The sequence below is a fragment of the Mustela lutreola genome, chromosome 2, assembly GCF_030435805.1.
Source record: "Mustela lutreola isolate mMusLut2 chromosome 2, mMusLut2.pri, whole genome shotgun sequence".
Classification (NCBI taxonomy): Eukaryota; Metazoa; Chordata; class Mammalia; order Carnivora; family Mustelidae; genus Mustela; species Mustela lutreola.
This window is the reverse complement of record NC_081291.1, coordinates 18,589,504-18,615,416: the sequence shown is the minus strand read 5'-3', so window position 1 is coordinate 18,615,416 and position 25,913 is coordinate 18,589,504. Positions and strand designations below refer to the sequence as shown.

The following is a 25,913-nucleotide window of genomic DNA, read 5'->3' as shown; positions in this document are numbered from 1 at the left end:
GAGTCTTTGTATTTAATGCCACTAAGATGCCACTTAGTTAAGATTGAAATAGTTGGGAGGGTGATAGCTCCTAAATGTGGTCTCCAGGTCAGAACAGGTAGCAAAACACGTGTAAACAAACAAATGTTTGAACAGAGGAGTTGTGCCTTGATTTGGTTTTAAATGTTTGTGAAGTGTAGCTGTTGCTGAAGCTGTATGGTTTGCACCTACAGCACCCTGCCCACGGGAAAACAGAAACAACACTTCCAGCAGTTGCTCATGGGACCCTTACTGTGGTAGGTCTTTCACTCTTTCACTTGGGTTTTTGTTGTTGTTGCCATTGCCAGGATGATCTCATCCCACTCCGGACGGAAGATGTCAGGCTTTGGGTAATGTTTTTGAAACCCTTGTGGTTTAGAGAAGGAGTTTCAGTACCTGCTGTCATAAACTCCGTGGGACAACTGAGGTCAGTCTGGGCCAGTTGGACCTCTTTCACAAACTTTCTCTGCACTGCTGGGTTTATTTGGTTGTTTGAACTCTTGTGCATGTATTTGACTGAAAATCATAGTTGATCAAACCGGGAGATCATTTAGTACTGTTGGTTCTGTGTATCCATCCATTTATCTTACTGGAGACACTCAGATGTGTTTTAGAAATCGAGTGTCTCATCCCAGGCCTAAGGAAGATTGTATTTCTTTTCATGAAGTAAGATGTGTTAGAAGCCAGAAAGTCTAGTACTGCTGTTTCTGCTCCAGGCTTTTCTAGCCCCAGCTGCACACTGGGAAATGAGAGGCCCCATGGACTGTGTGAGTTCCATCTTACTGTCTTAGGGGACGTAAAAATCTTGCACCTCCCTTCAAAGCTTATTTTATAAGAATAGTAGATTGTTTTTGTTTTACAAGTGTAAAACTAATGCTAGGTAGGGATTTGCTGCAACCCTCCTTCCTGCCTTTTTATCTGGGATTGAGATCCCACATCTGTGCAACTTTGGTGTCGTTGCTAAGGCTGCAGCAACGTTTGGTTAACCTAGCTCCGAGCCTGCCAGCTTTCACTCCGATGGCTATTTGTTCAATGTGCTTGAAACTTGGTTTCTGAGGATTGCACCTTAGCTCAGTCCTCCCCTCTAATGAGCAAGAAGTGATGCTAAGTCTCTGTGGAGGTCTCATTTGAGCTGCTTTTACAGGGTGCTCTGTGGAGATGTGTGGACCAGCACATGTTGGTTTTCATGCTAAACAGAGTCAAGACTGTTTCCTTGAGAGACTACCTGGAGTTACTCAACAAAGGAAGAAGAAGGGTGGATGTAATGTATTTGACCGCAGAAGGTATATTTTTATGAGCTCGAATGACCCAACAGGGAAGGCATACACCACTATTAAACCATTCAATTGCACATTGCTGAGATTATGGTCCTCCTAAATTAGTCAGTTCTTCATGAACATTTTCAGGTTTTCTGCTTTTATGCTGTACTCATGTAAGGCAGTGAAATGTGTCCTTCCATGAACAGTGTCTGTTTTCTGAGGTGAGTGCCTCTAGAGGAGAGATAGTGAAGTTGGTTGCCAACTCCCTGCTAAGGGTTTGGGTTTTTCTTGCTCTGTGTTCTTACCAGAGAGTATGGGAACACAAGTATCTTTTCCCCCAGGTCCTTTGAGGTGCCCCTGCCCTTTGTAGTACCTGTGCTAGGCCTTATGGGACAGACACAGTAACACCTTCCTAGGGTTGCATGCATGAGGGCTTGTGGGTTGATGGGGATGCTGCACCTCCCTTGGGAGGCCAGGGGAGGACTGTAAGCCTCAGATGCAGGGTCCTGGGGCATTTGGAAGAGTGAACCCTGCAGAGGTCCCAGGTGTGGCATGTGACAGACTCTGGACTCTGAAAGACTGATGGACGTGGCCAGCCGGTCTAGGGCAGGTGAGGGGTGGGAAAGGAGGGGACAGGCTGGTCCTCTTCCAGGAATGATTGATTGCACTCTCAGAAGAGTGTTTTTACTTTAAAAAATACAGGAGGCTCTTTGTATAGACAAAGAAAGGGAACAAAAAGGTAAGGTGTCAAAAGTGGAAGTGCCCCCATTGGCCTTCCTTCCCAGTCCTCAGATGTGCCCTTGAGTGACTGAAATCACTGCCCTTCGCACAAGCTGGGGTGATTCTGAAGGAGTCAGCATCTGATTTGCTTCAGAACTGTGCGTGTATTTGAACTTGATTATCTCGAAATAAATATAGTAAATATTTTGCTATGCTTTATTTTGGAAAGAAATCTTAGAATTTCTGGAGGATGACTGGCAAGTGGCATAGTGTTGTGACCTGTACCACTGTCAGGACTTTTCTCATACCTGTGGCTCATTCTTTTCTTGCTGGTCATGGAGGAACACTGACACTTTGCAGAGTGGTTTGTGATGAAAGCTGCCAGATTGGGGGATGCCTGAGTGGCTCATTCAGTGCCATCCTACTCTTGGTGTAGGCTCAGGTCACAGTCTTAAGGTCATGGGATTGAGCCCCACATTGGGCTCCTGGCATTGGGCTCCACACTCAGGAGGAAGTCTGCTTGAGACGCTTTCTCTCCCTCTCCCCCCAACTCTTTGTCACTCTCAAATACATAATCTTAAAAAAAAAAAAAAAAAAAAAAAAAAAAAAGCTTCCAGATTGGTGCTGTGAGCCGGGGCCACTTTGTAGACCCTTGAGGAGCGTATTTACCTGAGTGGGGTTTTTTGCAAGAAGCCAGAGGAAATTGTGCCCCTTGGCCACAGGACCTGGTGCAGTGCAGGACACACCTTGTCCCTTCATCAGCAGGTACAGCACTTGGGTGCTGGCCTAGGCAGGTCAGGGGTGCTCGGGTTCTGCGGTTGCCCATGAGGACTGAATCAGTTTTGGCTCTTGTGTTTCAGAGGATACATTCACGTGTCTCATTTGGTTTGGAAGCCAGCTGAGAGAGGAGTAGGGTTAAACACCGACTACCTTCAGAGAGCGTATAATCTTGCCTAAAGCCAGTGAGTGGACTTGTTGGCACAAGAGAGAACTGTGACTCAAAGTAGGAAAGTCCCTCAGATTGAGACCTCACGGCCGTTTCAGCTGCAATGTGAGGTGGTCATTTCTGTATGTTTCTGTTGTGTATGTTCCCTACAGGGTGGTGGGAGTCCTGGACTGCACCGAGGAGGAGATGGAAGGGATGGATCGCCCTTCAGAGAGGGGTAATGGGCTTTTTAAGGAGGACTGAAAAATTCTTTATAAGAAAATGATACTCTGATAGGATGTGTGACACCAGAGTTAATAATTTCAACTTCCTTGAAGGAGTGGTGCTACAGTTTTAGCTAGAAAAAGCTGCCTTTTTTTTTTTTTTTTTAAGATTCTATTTATTTGGCAGAGATCACAAGTAGGCAGAGAGGCAGACGGGGAGGGGGTGTGAGTAGGCTCCCTGCTGGCTCGATCCCAGGACCCTGAGATCATGACCTGAGCCGAAGGTAGAGGCTTAATCCACTCAGCCACCCAGAAGCCCCAGAAAAGCTTTTTTTAAAAAAAGATTTTATTTATTTATTTGTCAGAGAGCACAGGCAGGGGGAGCAGCAGGTGGAGGGAGAAGCAGGCTCCCCACTATGCAAGGACCCTGATACGGGCCTCTATCCCCAGACCCTGGGATCATGACCTGAGTCAAGGCAGACACTTAACTCACTGAGCCACCCAGGCATCCCTAGAAAAAGCTTTTTAAGTTGCTATAACTTTGTAATTTAGCAGTGTAACTCTGATGAACGTACCTGTCGGTAGGCTGAAAGCTCCTTCTCATTTTCTTCCATCTTGGGACCCACTAGTCTTTCATTCCAGAAATCTGATCAGAGGCAGAGAGATCAGGCAGTGTGGTCATGCTGGCGGATCTAGAGAAGCATCCGAGAGGCTGCTGTTTCCCTTACAGAAAAGCACAGAATCTGATGTTTTACTTGTCCCTAAGCATTGGGGGAAGGATCTGCATTATTGTGGCTTTAATGAAATAATTTTATGGACAACTTAGAGCTTTTCCTTTATTAAAACTAGAATAAAATGTTAACGAGGGAGAAAATGAACACCCAGTGTTGGAACACAGGCATAGGTGTCGAATCGATGCGGAGCACTGTGTCTGGTCTCCCGGGCTCTGCTGCTTTGGCTGAGAATATTTGTTTAGTTTGAAAAAAGAAATCAGAAGTTCGCATTCATTTCAAAAAGCAGAAAAATACTACAACCTGCAGTATTTTCCCCTACATTTTGGGGCAGCGTTTTGACTGCCTCTTCTGTGACAACAGTATTCTGATATTTCTATAGAAAGGACACACAGTTGCTTCCCTAGGTTGATGGCCATCTTCTTTCTATTATTGACAACTTAGAACACTTTTTAAAAAAAAAAATTTTTTTTTTATTTATTTGAGACAAAGATCACAAGTAGGCAGAGGCAGGCAGAGGTTGGGGGGGAAGCAGGCTCCCCGCTGAGCAGAGAGCCTGATGCAGGGCTCAATCCCAGGACCCTGAGATCATGATCTGAGCCGAAGGCAGAGGCTTAACCCACGGAGCCACCCAGATACCCCATTAGAACACTTTCTTTTAACTTCCTAATTCATCTGTGCCATATAAATTTTTAGGATTGTTGTCAAATTTGGGAAATCTGTATCAAGTTTCTTTCATAGGTGAGCTGGGAGACTTGAAGGCTTTCAACATTTTTAATGCAGTGACTACAGGGCTTTGGAAGGGGGCAGGCAGCCATGACCCCTGTGAGTAGCTGGTACTTTGTTTTTAGTTTTTGTGTATGTGGTAAAATATACATAACATAAAATTTACCATTTTAACCATTTTAAAAAAAAAAGATTTTATTTATTTATTTGACAGACAGAGATCACAAGTAGGCAGAGAGGCATTCAGAGAGAAGAGGAAGCAGGCTCCCCACTGAGCAGAGACCCCCGGGATCATGACCTGAGCCGAAAGCAGAGGCTTTAACCCACTGAGCCACCCAGGCGCCCCATTTTAACCATTTTTAAATATATGATTCAGTGGCATAGCTGGGACTTTCTGCTAGTCTTTTCCTCTGTAATTCTTTGGACCTAGTTTAGATAATAATAGCTTATACAATTTTATATCTTGCTTTTAAACAGTTTTCTCATATTGCTTAAAAATCATAAAATTAGTAAGCAGACTTTTTGTAATATTCTGATAGGCCATCATGGCACTCTTCTGCTAGACATGGGAGTAAGTACTTTCACAATGGGGTATAAGAGATGTCTTGATTGGGGACAGGGAGCGCTGGGCTGGCTTTGTCCATGGAGTGTGCAACTCTTGATTGCAGGGTTACGAGTTTGAGCCCCACAATCGGGTATATAGAGTACTTAAAGATAAAATATTTTTAAAAAAAGGTTGAGGGGGAAATGTCCTGACGGGGCTTAAACTCTGTGGCACAGTGGTAGAAGTTTTCCTGAGGTTGGTGTTAGTTCAATGCCATGTACCCAGATGGGTCAGTCTGGTCAGCCCTTATCCTTGGTGGCTCCCACAAGACAAACATTGATAGCTTTCCTCTTCCTTCCTGGTGTTATTTTGCTAAAACTCCTTTTTGTATATTCATTTCGTTACCAGGAGTTCTGCGTCATTTTACCCAGCTTTCCGGTAAATCCAAGGCAAAGTGAGGAATGATTTTCCTTCTGCATTGTCTTGCTAAGACACCTCATTAAAAGCTGGAGGACAGACCCACCAGTGTTGCTGAAGGGGGCCTTCAGCAGAGACCCACCACCAACCCATGGCCTTTCTTTGCTTCGCCTGCAAAAAAGATGGAGATAATTATCTTTTATTTATTTATTATTTTTTTCTAAAGATTTTATTTATTTGAGAGAGAGCGAGAGAGAACACAAGCAACAGTAGCAGCAGGCAGAGGGAGAAGCATACTCCCCACCAAGCAGGGAGTCTGTGTGGGGCTTGATCCAGGACTCTGGGATCATAACCTGAGCGGAAGGCAGATGCTAACCTGACTGAGCCACCCAGGTGCCCCAGGATAATTGTCTTTCTTTTTTTTTTTTCCAAAGATTTTATTTATTTATTTGACAGAGATCACAGGTAGGCATAGAGGCAGGCAGAGAGAGAGAGGGGGAAGCAGACTCCCCGCGGAGGAGAGAGCCCAATGGTAGGGCTCAATCCCAGGACTCTCCCACGACCTGAGCCAACGGCAGAGGCTTTAACCCACTGAGCCACCCAGGTGCCCTGGATAATTCTTTTTTTTTTTTTTTTTTTTTTTTTAAGATTTTATTTATTTATTTGACAGGCAGAGATCACAAGTAGGCAGAGAGGCAGGCAGAGAGAGAGACAGAGGAGGAAACAGGCTCCCTGCTGAGCAGAGAGCCCGATGTGGGGCTCGATCCCAGGACCCTGGGATCATGACCTGAGCCGAAAGCAGAGGCTTTAACCCACTGAGCCACCCAGGCGCCCCTGGATAATTCTTTTAATGATAACATTGCAACCTGAAAACCTTGGGTGTTTGGGATGTGAACTCAGTACCAACACATAATTTCTGAATGCTAGTTAGTATATTTGTTTTAAGTTACAGAATTTTAATCTTCTTGAGGCTACATTTTTTTTTTTAAGGTAATCTCTATACCCAGTGTGGGGCACGAGATCAAGAGTCCTGCTGTCCACCAACTGAGCCAGTCAGATGCCCTGAGGCCACTTTTTTTTTTTTTTTTTTTTTTGAAGATTTATTTAGTTGACAGAGAGGGAGAGAGACGCAGCGAGAGAGGGAACACAAGCAGGGCGAGTGGGAGAAGGAGAAGCAGGCTTCCTGCTTAGCAGGGAGCCCGATTCGGGGCTTGATCCCAGGACTCTGGAATCACGACCTAAAGCCACACAGGTGCCCCCGAGGCCACATTTTAAAAGTTTATTCTTGAATGACCATTCTTTTCTTGCCTGATTTTCTGCAAGAGAGAATTTTCTAAGAGATGGTCATTGCATTAGGAGCTTAAGTTTTGTTTCCATGAAATGTTTCCACAGCACCAGGTCCCAGATGAGTCTTTAGGTGCAGGATCCTTCATTTATACTCCCCAGTTAATGCAGCTTGATAGATGGGGAATTATAAATGCAAAATTAACACTAGTTCAGTGCTCAGAATACATTTGGTCAAGTGTGTTGCATGCCTCATTTTAATAGTTGTACTCGCTGTATGATTAGTTTGGGTTTGGATAATTGCAGTGGGTGCCTTTTGAGTCTTCTGTTATCTGTGTACAGCAGGTTTTCATGACGCAGTAGTGACTAGAGGCATATCCTGTGAAGTACCTTCTCTGTGCTGGTGTTCTGGACTCTAGAGATTTCAGCAGTGAACACAGCAGTCAGAAATCTCTGATTTTATGGACTTTGTTTTCTGGTGGGGTCAGGATGGGGGATACAAAAAATAAATAAGACAAAGAAGACATGTAATATGTTAGATGATGGTGATAAGTGCTATAGAGAAATAAAGCAAGGTGTATTAGGGAGTGTAAACAAGGAGGTATGGTCCTTTCAGATGGGGTAGCTTAGGAGGACCTCATTAAAGAAGTGACATTTGCATAAAGAGCTGAAGGAGGTAAGAGAGCGGGCCAGAGGGATGCCTGGGAAAAGAATGTACCAAGCAGAGGGAATGGCAAGCGCAAAGGCCCTGAGGTAGGCATATTCCAGGCATGCTTGAAAAATAACAAGGAAGCTAGAGTAATAGAAGATTTGATGCTGATTTTTGTTTCCTTATGGATTTTACAGAAAGGCTTATTGGACCTTTATGCTTCTGTTCTGCTTGTTTGTCTGTAAAGGATGCTTTTGCTTTGACTTTATAAGAATTTAAAAAGATAACCATGCAACTGGTAGAAGTCTGCTAAATATTAGGACCCTGATAAAAATTGGGTTTTCAGAGTGAGCAAATGGCTTTAGATTTAGCAGTGGGTGTCATGGATTTATAAGGGAAAACATGGCTGTCTCTGAAAGTCTGTACCATCTGGGAGTGCCTTCATGGAAAGGGGAAGTCCTTCCTTTGACCAAGATGGTGACCCAGGCATCTTGGCAGAAGTGTCTCAAGATGCTCAGTGTGAGGCAAATGAGCCCAGTTAGAATGGATGGGAAGGTAAATCTCAACCAAAGCATTTGCATATAGAAGCTATTTAACAGCTAATTTGATCTTTTTTTTTTTTTTATAAGATTTTATTTATTTATTTGACAGAGATCACAAGTAGGCAGAGAGGCAGGCAGAGAGATGGGGGAAGCAGGCTCCCTGTTGAGCAGAGACCCCTATGCGGGGCTCAATCCTAGGACCCTGGGATCATGACCTGAGCTGAAGGCAGAGGCTTTAACCCACTGAGCCACCCAGGCACCCTAATATGATCTTTTTAAGTCTGTTTTTTTTTGTGTGATTATTAAAATAATATGTACTTATGAAAATAAGGTAAATTAAAAAGTGTAAGAAAAAATTTAATCCCTATAAATTATACTGAGGTATAATTTATATACAATAGGACTCATCAATTTTAAGCCCAATTTGATGAATTTTGACAAATTTATGCAGTCATGTAATTACTATCCCAGTCACAGCATATAACATTTTCATTACCCCTGAAAGTTCTCTTAGTCCCCTTGTGGTCAGTCCTATTCTCCTACCTCTGCAGCTGCTTAATCTACTTTTTAGAGTTGTGCTTTTTCTAGCATATCTTATAAATCTAATCATATAATATATGATTGGCTTTTTTCACTTGCGTGCTTTTATGATGAATCTTTATAATGAATCAAGATTCCCTTTTATTGCTGAATACTGTTGCATGATATGGATGTACCATAGTCTGTTTATTCATTCACCCATTTGATGGATATTTGGGTTTCCACCTTTTGGCTATTGTAAGTAGTGCCTCTGAGATCATGTACAAGTCTGTGTGGACATTGGATTTCATTTCTCTTAGGCATATACCTATGAATAGGATTATTGGGTCATATAATAAGTATTTGTTTAACTTTCTAAGAAACTGGGGCGCCTGGGTGGCTCAGTGGGTTAAAGCCTCTGCCTTCGGCTCGGGTCATGATCCCAGGGTCCTGGGATCGAGCCCCGCATCGGGCTCTCTGCTCAGCAGGGAGCCTGCTTCCTCCTCTCTCTCTGCCTGCCTCTCTGCCTACTTGTGATCTCTGTCTGTCAAATAAACAAATAAAATCTTTAAAAAAAAAAAAAAAAAAAACTTTCTAAGAAACTGCCAAACTGTTTTCCAAAGTGGCTGTACCACCTTTTTTTTTTTTTTTTTGCGTTCCTACCAACAGTGTTTAAGAGTTTCAGTGATGTTGGTGGTATAGTCATGGATTGTGTAGTTGTGGGTTGTATGCAGATGCTGTATGGTGGTGGCCCTGCGGCTCACGCTCACAGAGAGGAGGTGTGAATGGTGAGTGTTGTTTTTCCACCATCAGGCTGGTGTGCCTCACACCATCCCCTGTGACTGTCCAACCCTGGGGCTTTTCTTGAGGCAAAGTAGGTGGCCCCAGCAGACCACATTTGTGGCCTCATTAACTAAATTCTAGATGAGTGAGCTAAGGGCTTAAGGGTTTTCATGAGTCATTGTTTTATTTGAAGTATTTATTTATTTTTTTAAAATTTTTAAAAGATTTTATTTGTTTGGGAGAGAGAGCATGAATGGGGAGGGCAGAGGGAAAGGGAGAAGCCCAACAAGGGGCCACATGCCAGGACTCCATCCTGGATCCTGACTTGAGCCGAAGTCAGTTAACCAACTGAGCTACATAGGCGCCACTCTTCGCAGTATTTTATTTTATTATTTTTTTAAAGATTTTATTTATTTATTTGACAGAGATCACAAGTAGGCAGAGAGGCAGGCAGAGAGAGAGGGGGAAGCAGGCTCCCTGCCAAGCAGAGAGCCCAGATGTGGGGCTCGATCCCAGGACCCTGAGATCATGACCTGAGCCGAAGGCAGAGGCTCAACCCACTGAAACCACCCAGGCGCCCCAGTCCACAGTATTTTAGAAGCAAGGATATTAAAGCATTGTTTCCAGCAGATCCTTAAACCAATCTGACAGATTTAGGAGGATGAGCTGTGGAGGAAATCTATGTCCTCCTGTCTTAGGCTGAGTTATATTCTGTTTTCCTTACCTGTTCATAGTTTCATGGACCAATGTGAGACGATGTGGAAGGCTAAAATAGATGCTAAATCTGAAGACAGTATTCTCTGGTTATTCCCCCTGTCCCTAGGCACAGAGCCCACACATTTTGCATGGGCTTCTCAGTAACTTCTAATACTTCAGGATTCCTGGGACACTGGGCTTTAGACCTCGGATGTTTAAAAATCATTGAGAACTCAAACCACGTGTGGGACAGAGTAGTAGGTGAAAAAGAACAGGTTTTTGGGCACTTTTCTTTTGGCCTGGTTGAGGCCATTAGAGAGGGAGCGGATCTGCTGTGTGTAATCCTTAGGAAATTTGATCCTTCATTTTCCCACAGAGATGCAGCCTCTAAGGGAAGCTAGAACAAAAGCTCCACTTCTTCATCAGCAACCCCAAATGTGAGAAATATGTGGTATGGTGAAGCCATACTTAACGTTCATATTGAAAGACTAAACATAATTGAAACAGGGGTGCACAAAGGAGCATCTGGGTAGCTCAGTCAGTTAAGCATCTGCCTTCTGCTCAGGTTATGATCCCAGGGTGCTGAGATTGAGCCCTGGCATCAGGCTCTCTGCTCAGCAGGGATTTTGCTTCTCCCTCTCCCTCTCCCTTTCCCTCTGCCTGCTGCTCTGGCTACTTGTGCACGTGTGCTCTATTAAATCTTTTTAAATTTTTTTTTTTTTAAATGGGGTGCCTGGGTGGCTCAGTCAGTTAAGCATCTGCCTTTGGCTCAGGTTATGATCCTAGGGTCTTGGGATCCAGTCCTACATTGGGCTCCCTGCTCAGCAGGGAGTCTGCTTCTCTCCCTTTGCCCCTCCTCCCACTCGTTCTCTCAATCTCTCCCTCTTTCTCTCTCAAATAAATAAAATCTTCAAAAAAAAAAATTTTTTTTAATGAAAGAATCATAAAATAGGACTTACCTTATATGTACAATGCAATTATATTTACTATTTTTTCCTATTTGATTAAAACAACTAGTTACCGCTCACTAATCGCATTATACCACGCACACAGTAGAGGTCTACTCCATGCCTCTCTTCTCCATTTTACAAACCTGAAAACCAGAACCCAGAGGGAACCAGGGACTTGGAGATGATCTCCAAGCAATTGAGTGGCTGAACTGGGACTAGAATCTGGCTCCACCTAACTACACAGTAATCCGTTGTCTCCCTAACTCCCAGCTCATATTTGGCAGTTTTCTCTGTCATCAGCTTGGCTCAGGCAAGGATTAGCCTTATTTTTCTTGCCTCTCTACCCAAGATGATGATGATTCTCCAGGGAGCAGTGTCCTGCGGACTGCCAGAGTTGGGTGCTGGGGGGAGGATGGCAAGGTGCCACATCATACCCAGCAGCTAATGAGTACACTGAGGACCTGGGAGGAGGTGATGGAGACGTTCACCAGGCCTGGTGGCCTCCATCCACACCTATGCACCGTACTCCTGAGAGTTGCCTTGAAGGACCAGTTTTTGTTGTAGATTTTGCTTTAGGGTAAGGATGGGTGAGAGAGATGCCCAGAGAGAGATTCTTCCACCTAACTGAATACACTTAAAGGAAGTTTGAACAGAGTTGGAAAGGGATTTGCATTGGTATTAATATTACTCTGACGACAAAAGCAGTTTATACTTTAATGAAAGGCTTGGATTGTGTTTCTAAAGCCTGGTTCATGAGGGGTGTCTTGTGCATTGACAAATAATCTTGGTACCTGGTTTGTGCTTGGGTTCTGGCAGACCGACTGTGAGTCAGTACAGTAGCTTTTCTTTGGTATTGCTCCTACTCCAGAGGTCTTTTCAGTGGATTAGTATGAACTAGTCTGTGTAGACCCGAAGAAAGGGCTGGTGTGGCCAAGTGTCTCAGAGCTCCACCTTCTGGAGAGGGTCTGGAAATGGCTGGAATGTACTCATCCTTGGGGCTTAGAAACCTCCTCAGCACATGTCCTGCTGAGGGCTTCTGTGGTCATGAGAAGGTGGTGCCAGGAGAGAAATCAGGACCTTTGGTTTTTATCTCTGCGTATAGGAAAGCTTATTGATTCCTAATCCTTGAGTCCAGTTGGGACCCACAGTCAGATCCTTCTAAAAAGAGATTAGCAATCGGTTTAAACTCTAAAAGAGGTTATGTATATAAAGAGAAAATATGCATGGTGAAGGCACCCTCTCACCAGGCTAAATGTCCCATGTAACATAAGAGGAGTGCTGTATCAGGGCACTAGTTTTAAAGACTCTGGGACGTAGAAGTAGCCCCGTAAGGTCCTCCAACAGATTGAGGTTCATTTGGGAGCTGTGGCTTATTGTCCCTGGCCCTGGATGAGTTTCCTCACTTCCCCAAATTAACTTCATTGTTTGTAACAGAGAGAATAGTGTCTTCCTCACAGAAAGTATCCCAAGGACCAAATGAGGTAAGTTTCTGTAATGAGCCAGCACGTAGTAGGTGCTTTACTCACCCTAGAGGACAGTGGGCACATCTTCAGCAGACCTGTTCTCATCACCAGTATGTCACTTGGAGTAATGGGAACTGGAAGAGTTCTCAATTAAGAACCCTACAGATAATGGCATGCCCCACACCCTATAAGAAGTGCTAGTAGCAGCTGTGTAGTCTGTAAATTACAGACCGAAAACAGAGAACTAGCATGAAGTCCCTTGAAGTCAGTTGCATAGAGGTTGCTTTGCTGAGATCTGGGGTGTTTAGGGATGCAAAGTCAGGTCTAAGGCCCTGAACCTCAGGAGAGGATGGGAGCCCTGATTACTCCAGGAGCGCAGCTTTGGCTTAATGGTGTGCCCCAGCTTTTGGAGATCAGGATAGAACTGATAAAAATAGTCAGTGACCTAGAACACTGTGTATCTTTTTAAAAGGAGTTAGCCAGCCCTGATCGGTTGTTTTTAGATACAGACGTTAATGATTAACGCCAGGCCAGAGCTCCACTGTTAATAAGGTTAATGGGGCTTGTCTTTGGCCTTAGGGTTGAGGGGGAGGAGTGGACACCCTGGGGGAGTAAATCTTACCAGATGGTGAGTAAGCAGGTTTTCCCTTAAACTGCATTTTATAAAAACATAATTAATGGCTAAGAACCCTAATGTAATCTAGGATGATGAGTCAATGTAGGTTTCATCGTCTTTTATAACAAACCTACAACTCTGATGGGGGATATTGATAACCGGGAAGGCAATGGCATGTGTGGGGGCAGGTGTTTCTGTGGGCACTTATCATCCTCTCATTTTTTGCTCTGAACCTAAAACTACTCTAAAAAAATAAAAGTATTAAAAATATGTATGTATGGGGGCGTCTGGGTGGCTCAGTCCGTTTAGCACTTCCCTTCCGCTCAGGTCGTGATTCCGAGGTCCTGGGATTGAGTCCCCCGGCCAACTCCCCTGTTCTACGGGGAGGAAGCCTGCTTCTGCTTCTGCCCCTGCCCCTGCCCCTTTCCCAGCTCGTGCGCCGGCGAATATGCGCACTTTCTCTCTCTCAAAATCTTTTAAAAAATGAAGTTAGTCTTACCAGAAAATGGTAAGGATTATGGGGCGCCTGGGTGGCTCAGTCGTTAAACGGCTGCCTTCAGCTCATGTCGTGATCCTGGGGTCCTGGGATTGAGCCCCACATAGGAGTCCCTGCTCGCCCGGAGCCCTGCTTTCCCTCTGCCACTCTCCCTGCTTGTGTTCCTGCTCTCGCTCTCTGTCAAGTAAATAAAATATTTTTTAAAAGAGAAAATGGTAAAAATTAATCTGAATTATTAGGTGTGAAATGGGACTTTACCATATCGTGGCTTGCATTTTTCCCGCCTAGTGGAGGGCACGGGCTGTTTGAGGACACCTGGGGCCAGTCCCTGCGAGTCGGAATCTGGCCCCGCCCCGCAGTAGCTCTGGCTGTTTGTTTCTGAGTGAGGAGGCGGGGCCCGGGTAGGCGGCGTGGGCAGGGCCCCGCCTGAGCTCGCGCTGTTTTTCTGCTGAAGTGCTCGCGGTTCTACGACGGTTCCCAGGCCGCGTCCAATGCTATTGTCTCTCTTTGCTTTTGGCAGAGCGTCCTGGCCCGCGCAACCGAGGACTTGAGGCCAGACAGACGGACGCACGGACAGACGACAGACGGAGGACGCGCTGGCCGCTGGACCCCGCCGCCTCCCCCTTCTCCCTGCCGCCTGCGCCTGGAGGATGAGCCCAGCCTTCAGGGCCATGGACGTGGAGCCCCGCACCAAGGGCGTCCTGCTGGAGCCCTTTGTCCACCAGGTCGGGGGGCACTCATGCGTGCTCCGCTTCAACGAGACGACCCTATGCAAGCCCCTGGTACCGAGGGAGCACCAGTTCTACGAGACTCTCCCAGCCGAGATGCGCAAATTCACTCCTCAGTACAAAGGTGAGCCCCCGCTGCCATAGGGGTCGCCATCGCCTGGCGAAGAGGTGGAAGGCCCGGGCAGCCATCCCGGGAGCCCTCACCCCTCCCCTCACTCTGTTTTCCCTCCTCCTCCTCTTGGCCCTCAGCCCAGCACCTCACACCCTCAGTTTGCAAGCCCTGGTAAGATTGCTCAATTGTTTTGTTTTGTGGATTTGTTTTGAGTTTATTTTTGGTGGAAGTGTAGTTGTGTTTTATGTTCAGGTGTCTCTTGATCTCAGTAACCCATAGGCCCCTGTGGGGGAACAGCGGGGGAAGACTTTGGGAGGATTTTACCCAGAATCCTTGCGGCCTGCTTTTTGTCCTCCAGGAAACCAGAAGCCCTGGTGATTAGGTAGGCTGGGAGCAGGGTTGAGTCAGATGGAATGCAGGAGTGGGAGGCCTGTGCTGATTAGCTGAAGCCCTTTGCTATTACGGAATGTCCCCGAAATTGCAATGTTATGGCAACCCTTTGATTCACATATGGTGACTCTCTCTTTCTTTTTATAATGCATTTTTGGGAGTGACATCAGCCACCAGCATGGTGTGGTCTTTCCTGGGGTGGGAGGATATTTTGTAAATCAAAGAATCCATTAAAGGAATTAAATTTACGTTGCCTGGTTTTATACAAAAGACTCTTGAACAATTTAGGTTCTTCTGGGACTGTTGAAACATGCTGTTTGAAGACAGAATGTACTGGGCGCCTCTCTCTGTACTCTGAATATGCATGTGTGTTGTGGGGGGGTGGGGGAGTTGAGGGCCCTCACTTGGTCCTTCTCTGTTGTTTTTTCCAGGACAAAGCCAAAGGCCCCTTGTTAGCTGGCCGCCCCTGCCCCCTATTTCCCCCTGGTTCTTTCCCCGGGCCACAGGGAAGTGTGGTCCCCTGAATTCCCCACCCAAGCTCCTCTGCTCCTCTGCGCCCAGAGCCAGGGACCACCTCAGAAGTGTCATCTCTCTCTGAGCACGCATTCCCCTGCAGCGAGCAAGCGGGCGAGCGAGCAAGCGGGCGGGCAGCAAGGACTGAGCAAATTGAGTGATCCCAGGCCACAGAGGCCTGGGAGGAAAGGTGTTCAGCCAGTCGGTTGTAAGGCGCTCGTCGGCACCTGCTGAAACGCTCCCACCTGACAGCCCCCTCCTCAAAGACTGTCTAATTACACATGGCAGGTTCTAGAGACTCAAGGGGGAGAGCTGCTTTCAAGGCCACCACGCGTCTGTGCTCCCGGCCGGACCCTATTTGCCTTGTGTTCATTTTGTTCTTTTGTGACTGCAAAGACCAAATAAAGTAACATGTTTGAGGACAAAAGGCTTGGGGTGCCCACCCGTGTGGGGGTGCGCTGCAAGAAGCCTTTGCTAGGGTGTCTGTTGTGCTGTGTGGTTTGTTTTGTTTGCTCCTTTATTTTGTTTTGCTTGCCCAGTCTTCCCTTTCCCTTGGATCCTTCTTACCCCTCAGGGCAAATCTTTGTTCCCCGTGTTAGGCTCTGCTTTAAAGCAAGCCTCAGGCCGTCGGAGTTTCTGTTTAGGGCATCAAAAATTCCCGCAAGATATAAAGAGCAAATGTTTTCACGTCTCTCTTAGGATTAGAAGAATTACATAAAACTTAATAAACATTTTCAATGATGGAAAAATGTGTCTTGTAATTCTTTGGCTCTTGCCTTGTTGAGTGCATCAGAGAGGAAGACTCTCGGCCATGTTTGCTCCCTAATCGCTTGTCTTGTGTGGTGTCATCTTTTCTAGCTGTTTTGATATTTGTTAGGTTTGCAGATGAGTTTGGGGCCTCTGGCAACATAGAGACTAAGGAACAGGGTAAGAAAAAAACAAATGTTACAATCATGTTATTTATAACACATCTTCTGTGGAATTAAAAGTTCTCTCTGCTCCTCACCCCCCTTGCAGGTGTGGTATCTGTACGCTTTGAAGAGGATGAAGACAGGAACTTATGTTTAATAGCATATCCACTAAAGGGGGACCATGGAACTGTGGACAGTGTAGACAATTCAGACTGTGAACCAAAAAGTAAGCTCCTGAGGTGGACAAACAAAAAACATCACGTTCTAGAAACGGAGAAGAGCCCCAAGGACTGGGTGAGGCAGCACCGGAAAGAGGAGAAGATGAAGAGGTATAAACTGAGGTGGGGGAGGACCTTGTACTCCGTGGAAGGGGAGGTGTCAGGGGATCTTAGTTACAGGCCAGTCTCTTGGAGCTAGGGACTCAAATGATGGACTTAGTTGTGCCTTGTAACTCAGTGGCCAGTTCCCACACGGCAGCTTCTCTTTAATGACTCTGGGTTACACTTTCGAAGTTTGTGTTAAATATTAGCATTTTAAGATCAGGATTTTTGAAATAGAAAATGGAAAAGATGTAGTAGACGTTTTCTTAATGTATTATAGGTGAAGCTAAAAGGCAATGCCATTTCTCTGTTTAGTATTGAGGTTACATTTGGATTACAGAGTGTCACCTTTATTTTTTTTAATTTTTCTTAAAAAAAAAAAAAAGTTTATTTAGGGGCACCTGGGCAGCTCTGGGTAGTTGTTAGGCATCTGACTTTAGCTCAGGTCATGATCCCAGGGTCCTGGGATTGAGCCCTGCATCGGGCTCTCTGCTCTGTGGGAGGCTGCTTCTCCCTCTCCCACTGCCCTGCTTGTGTTCCCTCATTTATTCAAATGTATTCCCATTCATTTATTCAAATAAATGAATAAAATCTTTAAAAAGGTGGCTCAGTGGGTTAAGTCGCTGCCTTCGGCTCAGGTCATGATCTCAGGGTCCTGGGATCGAGTCCCGCAACGGGCTCTGCTCATCGGGGAGCCTGCTTCCCTTCCTGCCTCTCTGCCTACTTGTGATCTCTCTCTGTCAAATAAATAAATAAAATCTTTTAAAAAAAAAAATTTATTTAGAGAGCATGCAGGCACACAGGATTGTGCAGCAGGGAGGGGCAGAGGGAGAGGTAAAGAGAGAATCTCAAGCAGACTCTCTGCTGAGCTCCGAAACCTATGCTGGGCTAGATCTTGGGACCCTGGGATCATGACCTGAGCTGAAACTAAAAGTTGGACACTTAACCAACTGAGCCACTTAGGCACCCCAGAAATAACACATTTCTTTCATATTTTACATTTAGGACAAGAGATAATCAGTTGATTTTTCAAATATAGGTTGGGTGTGTACAAAAAGGGAGTTTTATGCACTTCCTAAAATAAAAATGATTTTAACCAAATTTATGGAAATCTGCATAAATATACATATATATATAGAGAGAGAGAGAGAAAGAGAGATTTATTTATTTGAGAGAGACCATGAGTTGAGGTTGGGGAGGGTAAGGGGCATAAGGAGAGGGAGAAGCAGACTTCCTGAGGAGCAGGGAGTGGGACAACATGGGGCTTGATCCCAGAACCCTGAGATTATGACCTGAGCTGAAGGCAGATGCTTAACCAACTGAGCCACCCAGGCACCCCCATAAAAATGTTCCTTTAAAGACATTTTTAAGTGCATTTTTTTCTTTTTTAACTTTTTTTTTTTTTTTTAAAGTAGGCTCCATGCCCAGTGAGGAGCCCAGCACAGGGCTTGAATTTACAGCCCTGAGATTAAGAACTGAGCCTAAGATCAAGAGTCAGATGCCTAGCTGATTGAGCCACCCAGGCACCCTAGGAATTAATTTTTATTTTTAAGTTTTATTTATTTACTTATTTTAAAGATTTTATTTATTTATTTATTTATTTGACAGAGAGAGAGAGAGAGAGAGAGGCCTTGAGAGAGGGAACACAGTAGGGGGACTAGGAGAGGGAAAGCAGGTTTCCTGCTGAGCAGGAAGCCTGATGTGGGGCTCAATCCCAGGATCATGACCTGAGCCAAAGGCAGACACCCACAACTGAGCCACCCAGGTGCCCCGGAATTAATTTTTAAATGGAAGTTATAAACAAAGGAGAGTGCGGACTTCAGATGAATCAGATTTGGACTATGTCACTCAATGCACTATATTAATGCAGACATGGAGCACCGGGTTGGCTCAGTCAGTTCAGTGTCCGACTCTTGACTTTGGCTCAGAGGTTCATGATCTCGGGATTGTGAGATCAAGCCCCTTGCCACGTGGAGCCTGCTTAGGATTTCCCTCTCCCTCAGTCCCCCTGCCCCCCTGCTGCCTCCTCAAAAAGTAGACAAAATGAAGTCATCCAGTTCGTTGTTTATTCTGCCTTGTAAACGTCATTAGCCTTTTGTTAGGCTATAACTTGCTAGTTCATTTATTTTGAAATAAAGTCTAATCATACAAGGTAAAAACAAACAGACTCTGGATTAAATTATGCCATTTTGGGTCAAGAACCACGGTGGCAGCTCTGAAAGAGTTGTAGTTGCTCGTTGCTTCTGCGGCTACCCTGTGCCGCGTCCTGGGGATGCAGCAGTGACTGAGACAAGAGCCGTCCCTTCCCCTCAGGCTGCTCGCTGATGGTGAGAGACAAAAACGGTCCGTTGGGTGTCCCTGAAATGGAGGCTCCTCCACCTATACAGAGCCGTCCAGGTGCCACTCTTTGGCAGAGCTTATAAAAATACAAACAATATATATAAATTAAAGCATTTATAATGTAGCTAAGTAGGTTGGCTTATTCCCATGGAATTTTAGTTTGGCTTTTCCCTGGTCTCCAGCCTTCAGAATCTGGGAACCTGCTGTATCCGAAGCCGGGGCGGTGGGGGGGGGGGGCGGGGGTACCGCCTAGAAGAAGAGGGCAGTAAGGACTGCTTGGGAGGGAGTCGTGGGGGCGCCAGGGTGGACGCAAAGGCTGTTCTTGCATCTTGGGTTTTCCTTACTGTAGAAAAAAACTGAGCTGGCCCCTTTATTTTTTAAAAATCATCTTTCTTGAGGTATAATACACTAAACAATAAAATGTATCCATTTGAAGTGTTTAGTGTGCACACTGAAACCACCACCCCATCAAGATCTCAAACTTCCCATCACTCCAAAAGTTCTCTCATGCCTCTTTGGCCCTGAATTTTGATAAGACATTGTGATTGGCTTCTTGTCTCCTTACAGCCATAAATTAGAAGAAGAATTTGAGTGGTTAAAGAAATCTGAAGTCTTGTACTACAGTGTAGAGAAAAAGGGGAACGTCAGCTCCCAGCTGAAACACTATAACCCTTGGAGCATGAAGTGTCACCAGCAGCAGTTACAGAGAATGAAGGAGAACGCAAAACATCGGAACCAGTACAGTATCCTTTGCTGACAGAGTCTGTCAGCCTCGGGGTCGGAAGGGTGGGTGAGGGCCAAAGAGTGTAGAGAAGTTGGGTTTGTTTTCTAGCCATGGTTGTGCCAGGGCACCCTCTGTGGTAGCCGCGGACAGATCTGTATTCCCGCAGGAGCGAGGGCTGGTCTGGGAATACAGGCGGTGGGGAAGCAGGTGAGTGGCACCTCCCGGAGGGAACAGCCTCCTATACCAGGGAGGCTTTGGCCTAGAGTCCAAGGAGTTGGCTCATGTTTTTGGAAATCCCCTGCTTGCCTGCCAAGGGTGGGGTGGCAGGTGGGTGCCAGCCTTTCAGTCCTGATTCATCAAACTTGCACATGAAGCATAGCACAAGGGGCTTTCCGTTTTCCCCTTTCTAGCCCATGAAGCTGTGTTTCAGGGATTTTTTTTTTTTTTTTTTTTTTTTGTAAATCTTGGGGGAGGGATTCCTCAGAATTGAGTATGCTTTATTTAATTTTTTATTGGGGGATATTTTTATTTAGTTAGTTAGTTTTATTGTAACAAAGCAACTTGTACACTTGCATCATCTTTCCTTTCCATGAAACAAAAAGGATATTTAAAAATAAACAGGAACAAAATTGTAATAGAGAATGTCCATTCCAAAGATCCTATAGGTTCTGCTGATTCTCCCATCAAGTGCTGGGGCTTAAGTCATCATTAGAGTTTAATTTTAAAAGTGTCATCTTAAACTGCAAGGATATCCATTAAATATCACAAACATGCCAGAGGAAAAGCCATGTTGTCAAATACCCACTTAACCCACCCAAACATTTCAAACCCACCCTTTGCTGACCTTCTGAAACCCCATTTTTTAAAGTTGGGTTTTTTTTTTAACAGAGAAATAGGTACATGTCGATAAATGCTAACTGTCCATATTTACATAGAGACTCAGTGTAGTAATACACAGGAGGAAAAAAGCTAGAATTCTGTGCACTACACAGGGGCCTAGCAACCTCCAGCTTCCAGCAGAGCTAAGAGAGCAAAAGGGTTTTCTTTTATCTACTAGGGGATATTTTAAACACGTTGAACATAGAATAATACTTGGAACTTACAAGTACCTGTGACCCAAGTTCGGCAGTTCACTCACTTATGTCCAACTCCTGCCACGACTGTCTTAAACTTAGCACCACCAGCTGAGCTTTCCTGAAGTGGCTCATGGATCTCCAAGAATATTTTAAGACATTATTACCATTATTGCTCCTTGAAAGTAGACAGTAATTCATTATCAAATCTAGCTTGTGTCCACATTTTCCTAATTGTCTCATAAATCTTTTTTTTTTTAAGATTTTATTTATTTATTTGACAGACCAGTAGGCAGAGAGGCAGGCAGAGAGAGAGAGGAGGAAGCAGGCTCCCCGCTGAGCAGAGAGCCCGATGTGGGGCTCGATCCCAGGACCTTGGGATCATGACCCAAGCTAAAGGCAGAGGCTTTAACCCACTGAGCCATCCAGATACCTCATCATAAATCTCTCTACTGATGGATTGTTTGAATGGGGATTCAGGTGAGGTTCACATGTTGCATTTGGTCGAAATGTTTAAGTCTTTTTAAATAAATACTGTTTTTTCTTCTTGGGAAATTTGTCAAAAAACTAGGTCTTCGGGGTGTCTGGGTGGTACAGTCAGGTAAGACAGCTGACTCTTGGTTTCAGCTCAGGTCCTGATGTCAGGATCATGAGATCAAGCCCCAAGTTGGGCTTATACTCAGTGGACAGTCTGCTTGAGACTCTTTCTCCCTCTCCTTCCCACCCAATAAATAAATCTTAAAGAAAGGAGGGAGAGAGGGAGGTTGGTCAGTCAGTCAGTCTTCTGAAGTTTCCCACCATCTGGATTTTTCTCATTACATTCCTGTGGTGTCCTTTACTTGTTACTCTTTTCTTTCTCTTCCCTTTATTGATAATTTGATCTTCAGGCTTGATCACATTCAGGTTCAGTTTTGGGGTGGGGGCAGGAGTCCTTCTGAGGTGGTATTGTCCATCAGCAGTGCACTGTTTGTCTTTCTCTCCTGGATTGCTATCGCCTTAGGTCCATTTTTCCACTAGGAAATTTCTTAGTTTTGTTGTTCCTTCTTAGCTGGAATCTGTAAACATTTTCTCATCAAGTATATGCTCATTCTGAGGTGTAGTTGATAAAAGAGAAAGGCAGGGTAAATGTTTCTTGTCTTTTATTTACTAAATACTTGGAGTAGTGAGTGGGTTTTTCAACATCCTCCAAAGATGACCAGTGAGTTTTTCGGCATTGTTACACATCTGTGAATTTAAACATATTTGATGTGGTTTAGTCCATTGCAGTTTTTACCTTTACTGATGCACAAATTCTCCAATGTTTGATCTTTTAAAATAGGCTCTTGAGTCCTTCTGACAATCACGATAGTCTGATGGCTGTCTTGGTATAAAATGATGGTCCAGGGTCATGTATGTTTCCTACTCCAGATGTGAGTTCCTTATTCTTCTAAGGCAAGAGTGACAAACCTTTTCAGTAGGGGGCCAACAGTAAATGTTTTAGGCTTTGTAGGCTGCACAGGCTGTCACAGCTCTGCCACTATTTACATTAATGAATGAGTGGGACATATCCCAATAAAACTACGGTCACCCAGATTTGCGTATCACTTACTTTTCATGTGTCATGAAGTATTATATAATAATTTTTTGAGGACTTAAAAATTTAAGAACAATTTCTAGTGTACAGGCTATACAACAAATAGTTCACCAGTCCCTGCCCCAAAAAACTTCCTGGGTTTCTAGCAGGGAAATACACATTTATTTATTTTTTTAAATTTTATTCATTTATTTGACAATACAAGTAGGCGAAGGGAGAGAGAGAAGCTGGTCCCCACTGGGCAGAGAGCCTGATAAGGGGCTCCATCCCAGGACCCTGGGATCATGACCTAAGCTGAAGGCAGATGCTTAACTAAGCCACCCAGGCGCCCCAATGCACATTTATTTTATTTTTTATTAATTTTTTAAAGATTTTACTTACTGACAGAGATCACAAGCAGGCAGAGAGAGGAGGAAGCAGGCTCTCTGCTGAGCAGAGAGCCTGATGTGGGGCTCCATCCCAGGACCCTGAGATCATGACCTTGAGCCAAAGGCAGAAGCTTTAACCCACTGAGCCAGGTAGGCGCCCTGATACACATTTATTTTAAAGAGAAATTTTTTCATGACTTCATACAGATACTTCCAGTTCACATATAAGGTTACAGGATTTACTTAATGTTCTGTTCGTAACTTAGGACAATCTGGTGTGGAACCCTCTTCCCACACCTTGCTGAGTCCAGGAAATGGTGTGTGTGTGTCCCTCAGGCTGGACCCAGATAGATCCCTGACAAGAATTTAGAGTATGCCTTTTAGCTCTCTAGTCAGCCAGGCTTTGGCTCCCTGTGTGGGGGGATAGCAGGACTCATGGGGCCCTCTGTGGACTCGGGCTTCTTTGAGGCCCTCTGTGCAGGCACTGAGCCCTAGGAGTGCCAAGGCCCCATGCAGCAGCACCTTCTCAGAAGGAGGATTGTCCTTAACCACTCAGAATTCATCTTACTGGAAAACCTGACTTCCCGCTACGAGGTGCCTTGTGTCCTGGACCTCAAGATGGGTACCCGCCAGCACGGTGACGATGCTTCAGAGGAGAAAGCAGCCAACCAGATCCGCAAGTGCCAGCAGAGCACGTCCGCAGTCATCGGTGTCCGTGTGTGTGGCATGCAGGTGAGGGGAATGCTGGGCTAGAGCCTGGGCTGGCTAGCGCAGCCAGTAGCTGCCGCTCCCGAACCCTGGCATCCTGTTTTCTCAAGGTTCTAGTGTGACTGAGTCTGTTGTTCTCTGGTTAGGTAAAAAGCATGCATGCTTGGGTGAATCTTCTGGGGCTGACCTGGTTGACTGAGTCTAGAACCTCTGGACAGGAGCGGGAATTAGGGAAGGGAGGTTAGGCCCTCTTCACCGACCCATACACTCAGGAGGGGTCTGTGCACAGAACCAGGTCAGAGGGCTGCATCCTGACTGAGTGGTTGCTGATCAGAGAGGACAGTGTGACGGGTGTACCTGACAGGTTAAAGGCTTCTGATCTGGGGCTGTCCTATTGCCGCTGTTCCCTGGGGTTCAGGCTTTGAGAGTGGCGGTCAGTACCTAATCTGCCGGTCTCTCCCCCCCCCCCCCCCGACAGGTGTACCAGGCAGGCAGTGGGCAGCTTATGTTCATGAACAAGTACCATGGGCGGAAGCTGTCAGTGCAAGGCTTCAAGGAGGCACTTTTCCAGTTTTTCCACAATGGTCGGTACCTGCGCCGTGAGCTCCTGGGCCCTGTGCTTAAGAAGCTGACTGAGCTCAAGGCCGTTTTGGAGCGACAGGAGTCCTATCGCTTCTACTCAAGTTCCCTACTGGTCATCTATGATGGCAAGGAATGGCCTGAGGTGGCCCTGGACTCAGATGCTGAGGACTTGGAGGACCTGTCAGAAGAGTCAGCTGACGAGTCTGCTGGTGCCTATGCCTACAAGCCCATCGGCACCAGCTCTGTGGACGTGCGCATGATCGACTTTGCACACACCACCTGCAGGCTGTATGGCGAGGACAGCGTGGTACATGAGGGCCAGGATGCTGGCTATATCTTTGGGCTCCAGAGCCTGATAGACATTGTCACAGAGATAAGTGAGGAAAGCGGGGAGTGAGCTTGCTGGCTGCCCCAGCACTTGAGAGACTCTCTGTGTCCCAGGCACAGCTGTGCTGCGTCGGGGAGGAGGCCAGTATGGCCAGGCCGTTGGCCCCTGCAGCCTGGAGCTGATGTGCAGAGGCCTCTGTGAGTCCCAGCCTGAGCCAGCCCTAACCGCGTTCGGAGTCTTTTATTTATTTTAACTATTTCTTCAACATTCCACATTTGATGATGCAGATACCTCTTTCTTCCCTGAGTGTAAATGTTCTAATACAAATCTTTTTGTTAATTGTACACAGTACTGCTGTCGTTCTTACTAGGGGTAGGCAGCCAGCCCCTTCCCGACCCCACAGAAGCCGCACACGTGCTGTCTCCACCCTAGCCCAGGAATATTCTCCTGGCTGCTGCCCCCATCTCATAGACCTAAAGTCACCACAGCTTCTTGACTTGGCCCGTAGGTCTCTCTGGGGTCTGGGCTGGGCTAGTATGCCAGCACCCCCTAAGCAAAGAACTTGATACAGGTCTTTGCCCTGCGCTCCACGCAGCTTAAGACAGAGTGGGGCAGCATGTATGCCAGACCTTGGATCCAGCTCCTGAACCGAGATGTCAGATGTCCCAGAGCCAAACTGGGGCCTCAAGTAGCTGCCAAGCTCTGGGCTATTGGCAGCCTTGGGCGCCGCAGCCCCGCCTCAGGAGGGGGACGGCCCCCGCGCCAATCGCAGCGCCCCCTGGCGGCTCCAAGCGGCGCGGCGCGGCTGGGCGCGGGCTCGAGTTAGCCTCCGGTTATGGTCAAAGGTCCTAGGAGGTGGGGATCCCAGTGAGAAAGAGTGTTCCTCTTAATCACACCACGTGTCACCACTGCTACCCACCACAACTACGCTGGTCTCATCTACCCAGCTCCAGCAAGTCTAGGAGGGTTCTGGGAGGTGTGGCAGGAGGTCTTGAACTGCAGAACCAGACACCAGGGAGAAGGGCATAGACCCGGTGCCAAAAAGGTAGGGTCTTGATGTCCAGTTCCAGCAGCCCCACACCTCCCTGAAACTCCCAGGCCCTCCTCTCCAAGGCCCACTATGCCTATGTGCACTATGTCCCGAAACCCAACTGTATATACTGGCCTGTTTGTGCCCACAACCCCTGCACTGGGCCCAGACTTCCAGTGGGGAATGTGGCCGGCCCAGACCCTGGACAGGAATAGAAGGCCCCCCCGGGGACGCTTAGAGCCTCTCCCCTGGGCCCCTGTGTCTCTCAGGACATCAAGGACAGGTCGGGGATGACTGGTCAAACAAGCTCTTAAGGCCACACAGCACCGCCCTCGCCACCCTCATCAGCTCTCCTGTCTGCTCAGAAATAAGATAATTCGGAGTTGTAGGTCCTATAAAGACAATAGAGCAACGTGACAGCGACTGGGAGCATAATGACCTTATTATGTTGGGGGGGTGGGTGTGAGCCCCAAGGGAGGAAACGGTATGCAAAGACCTGTATTAGAGGAGTGGAGAGAAGCGAGAGCAGAGAGGAGGTGGTGGGCTGCGAGGGCTGGAGGATTTGGACTGGGGAATGGCTAACCTGGTTTCTGTGCGTGGTGCGTGCGGCTGGCAGTAGGGACTCGGTGGAGAGGGGTCACGCGGCCTGTA

General features: G+C 46.3%; 2 protein-coding genes across 2 annotated transcripts in view; both read left to right on the top strand.

Annotated features, from left to right (window-relative positions):
• The window catches only part of PRKAR2A (protein kinase cAMP-dependent type II regulatory subunit alpha), a 149,472-nt gene extending 135,279 nt beyond the window's left edge, over window positions 1-14,193 (top strand). Inside the window, exon 12 of the mRNA XM_059160846.1 lies at window positions 14,083-14,193. The gene's annotated coding sequence lies outside the window, so the exon portion shown is untranslated. The remainder of the gene's footprint in view (window positions 1-14,082) is intronic.
• On the top strand, window positions 14,177-24,576 carry IP6K2 (inositol hexakisphosphate kinase 2). Its single transcript, XM_059160845.1, has 5 exons — window positions 14,177-14,414; window positions 16,323-16,545; window positions 19,444-19,619; window positions 23,171-23,346; window positions 23,801-24,576. Exons 1-5 carry the CDS (start codon window positions 14,213-14,215, stop codon window positions 24,299-24,301), a joined length of 1,278 nt encoding a protein of 425 aa, XP_059016828.1. The 5' UTR covers window positions 14,177-14,212; the 3' UTR covers window positions 24,302-24,576.
• The last annotated feature ends 1,337 nt before the right edge of the window (window positions 24,577-25,913 follow it).

Excerpts from the sequence above, each read along its gene's own strand:
- IP6K2 (XM_059160845.1), top strand. The coding sequence starts at position 14,213 with ATGAGCCCAGCCTTCAGGGCCATGGACGTGGAGCCCCGCACCAAGGGC. Across the intron at positions 16,546-19,443 it reads AAAGAGGAGAAGATGAAGAG|CCATAAATTAGAAGAAGAAT; the intron begins GTATAAACTGAG and ends GTCTCCTTACAG. Across the intron at positions 23,347-23,800 it reads TCCGTGTGTGTGGCATGCAG|GTGTACCAGGCAGGCAGTGG; the intron begins GTGAGGGGAATG and ends CCCCCCCGACAG.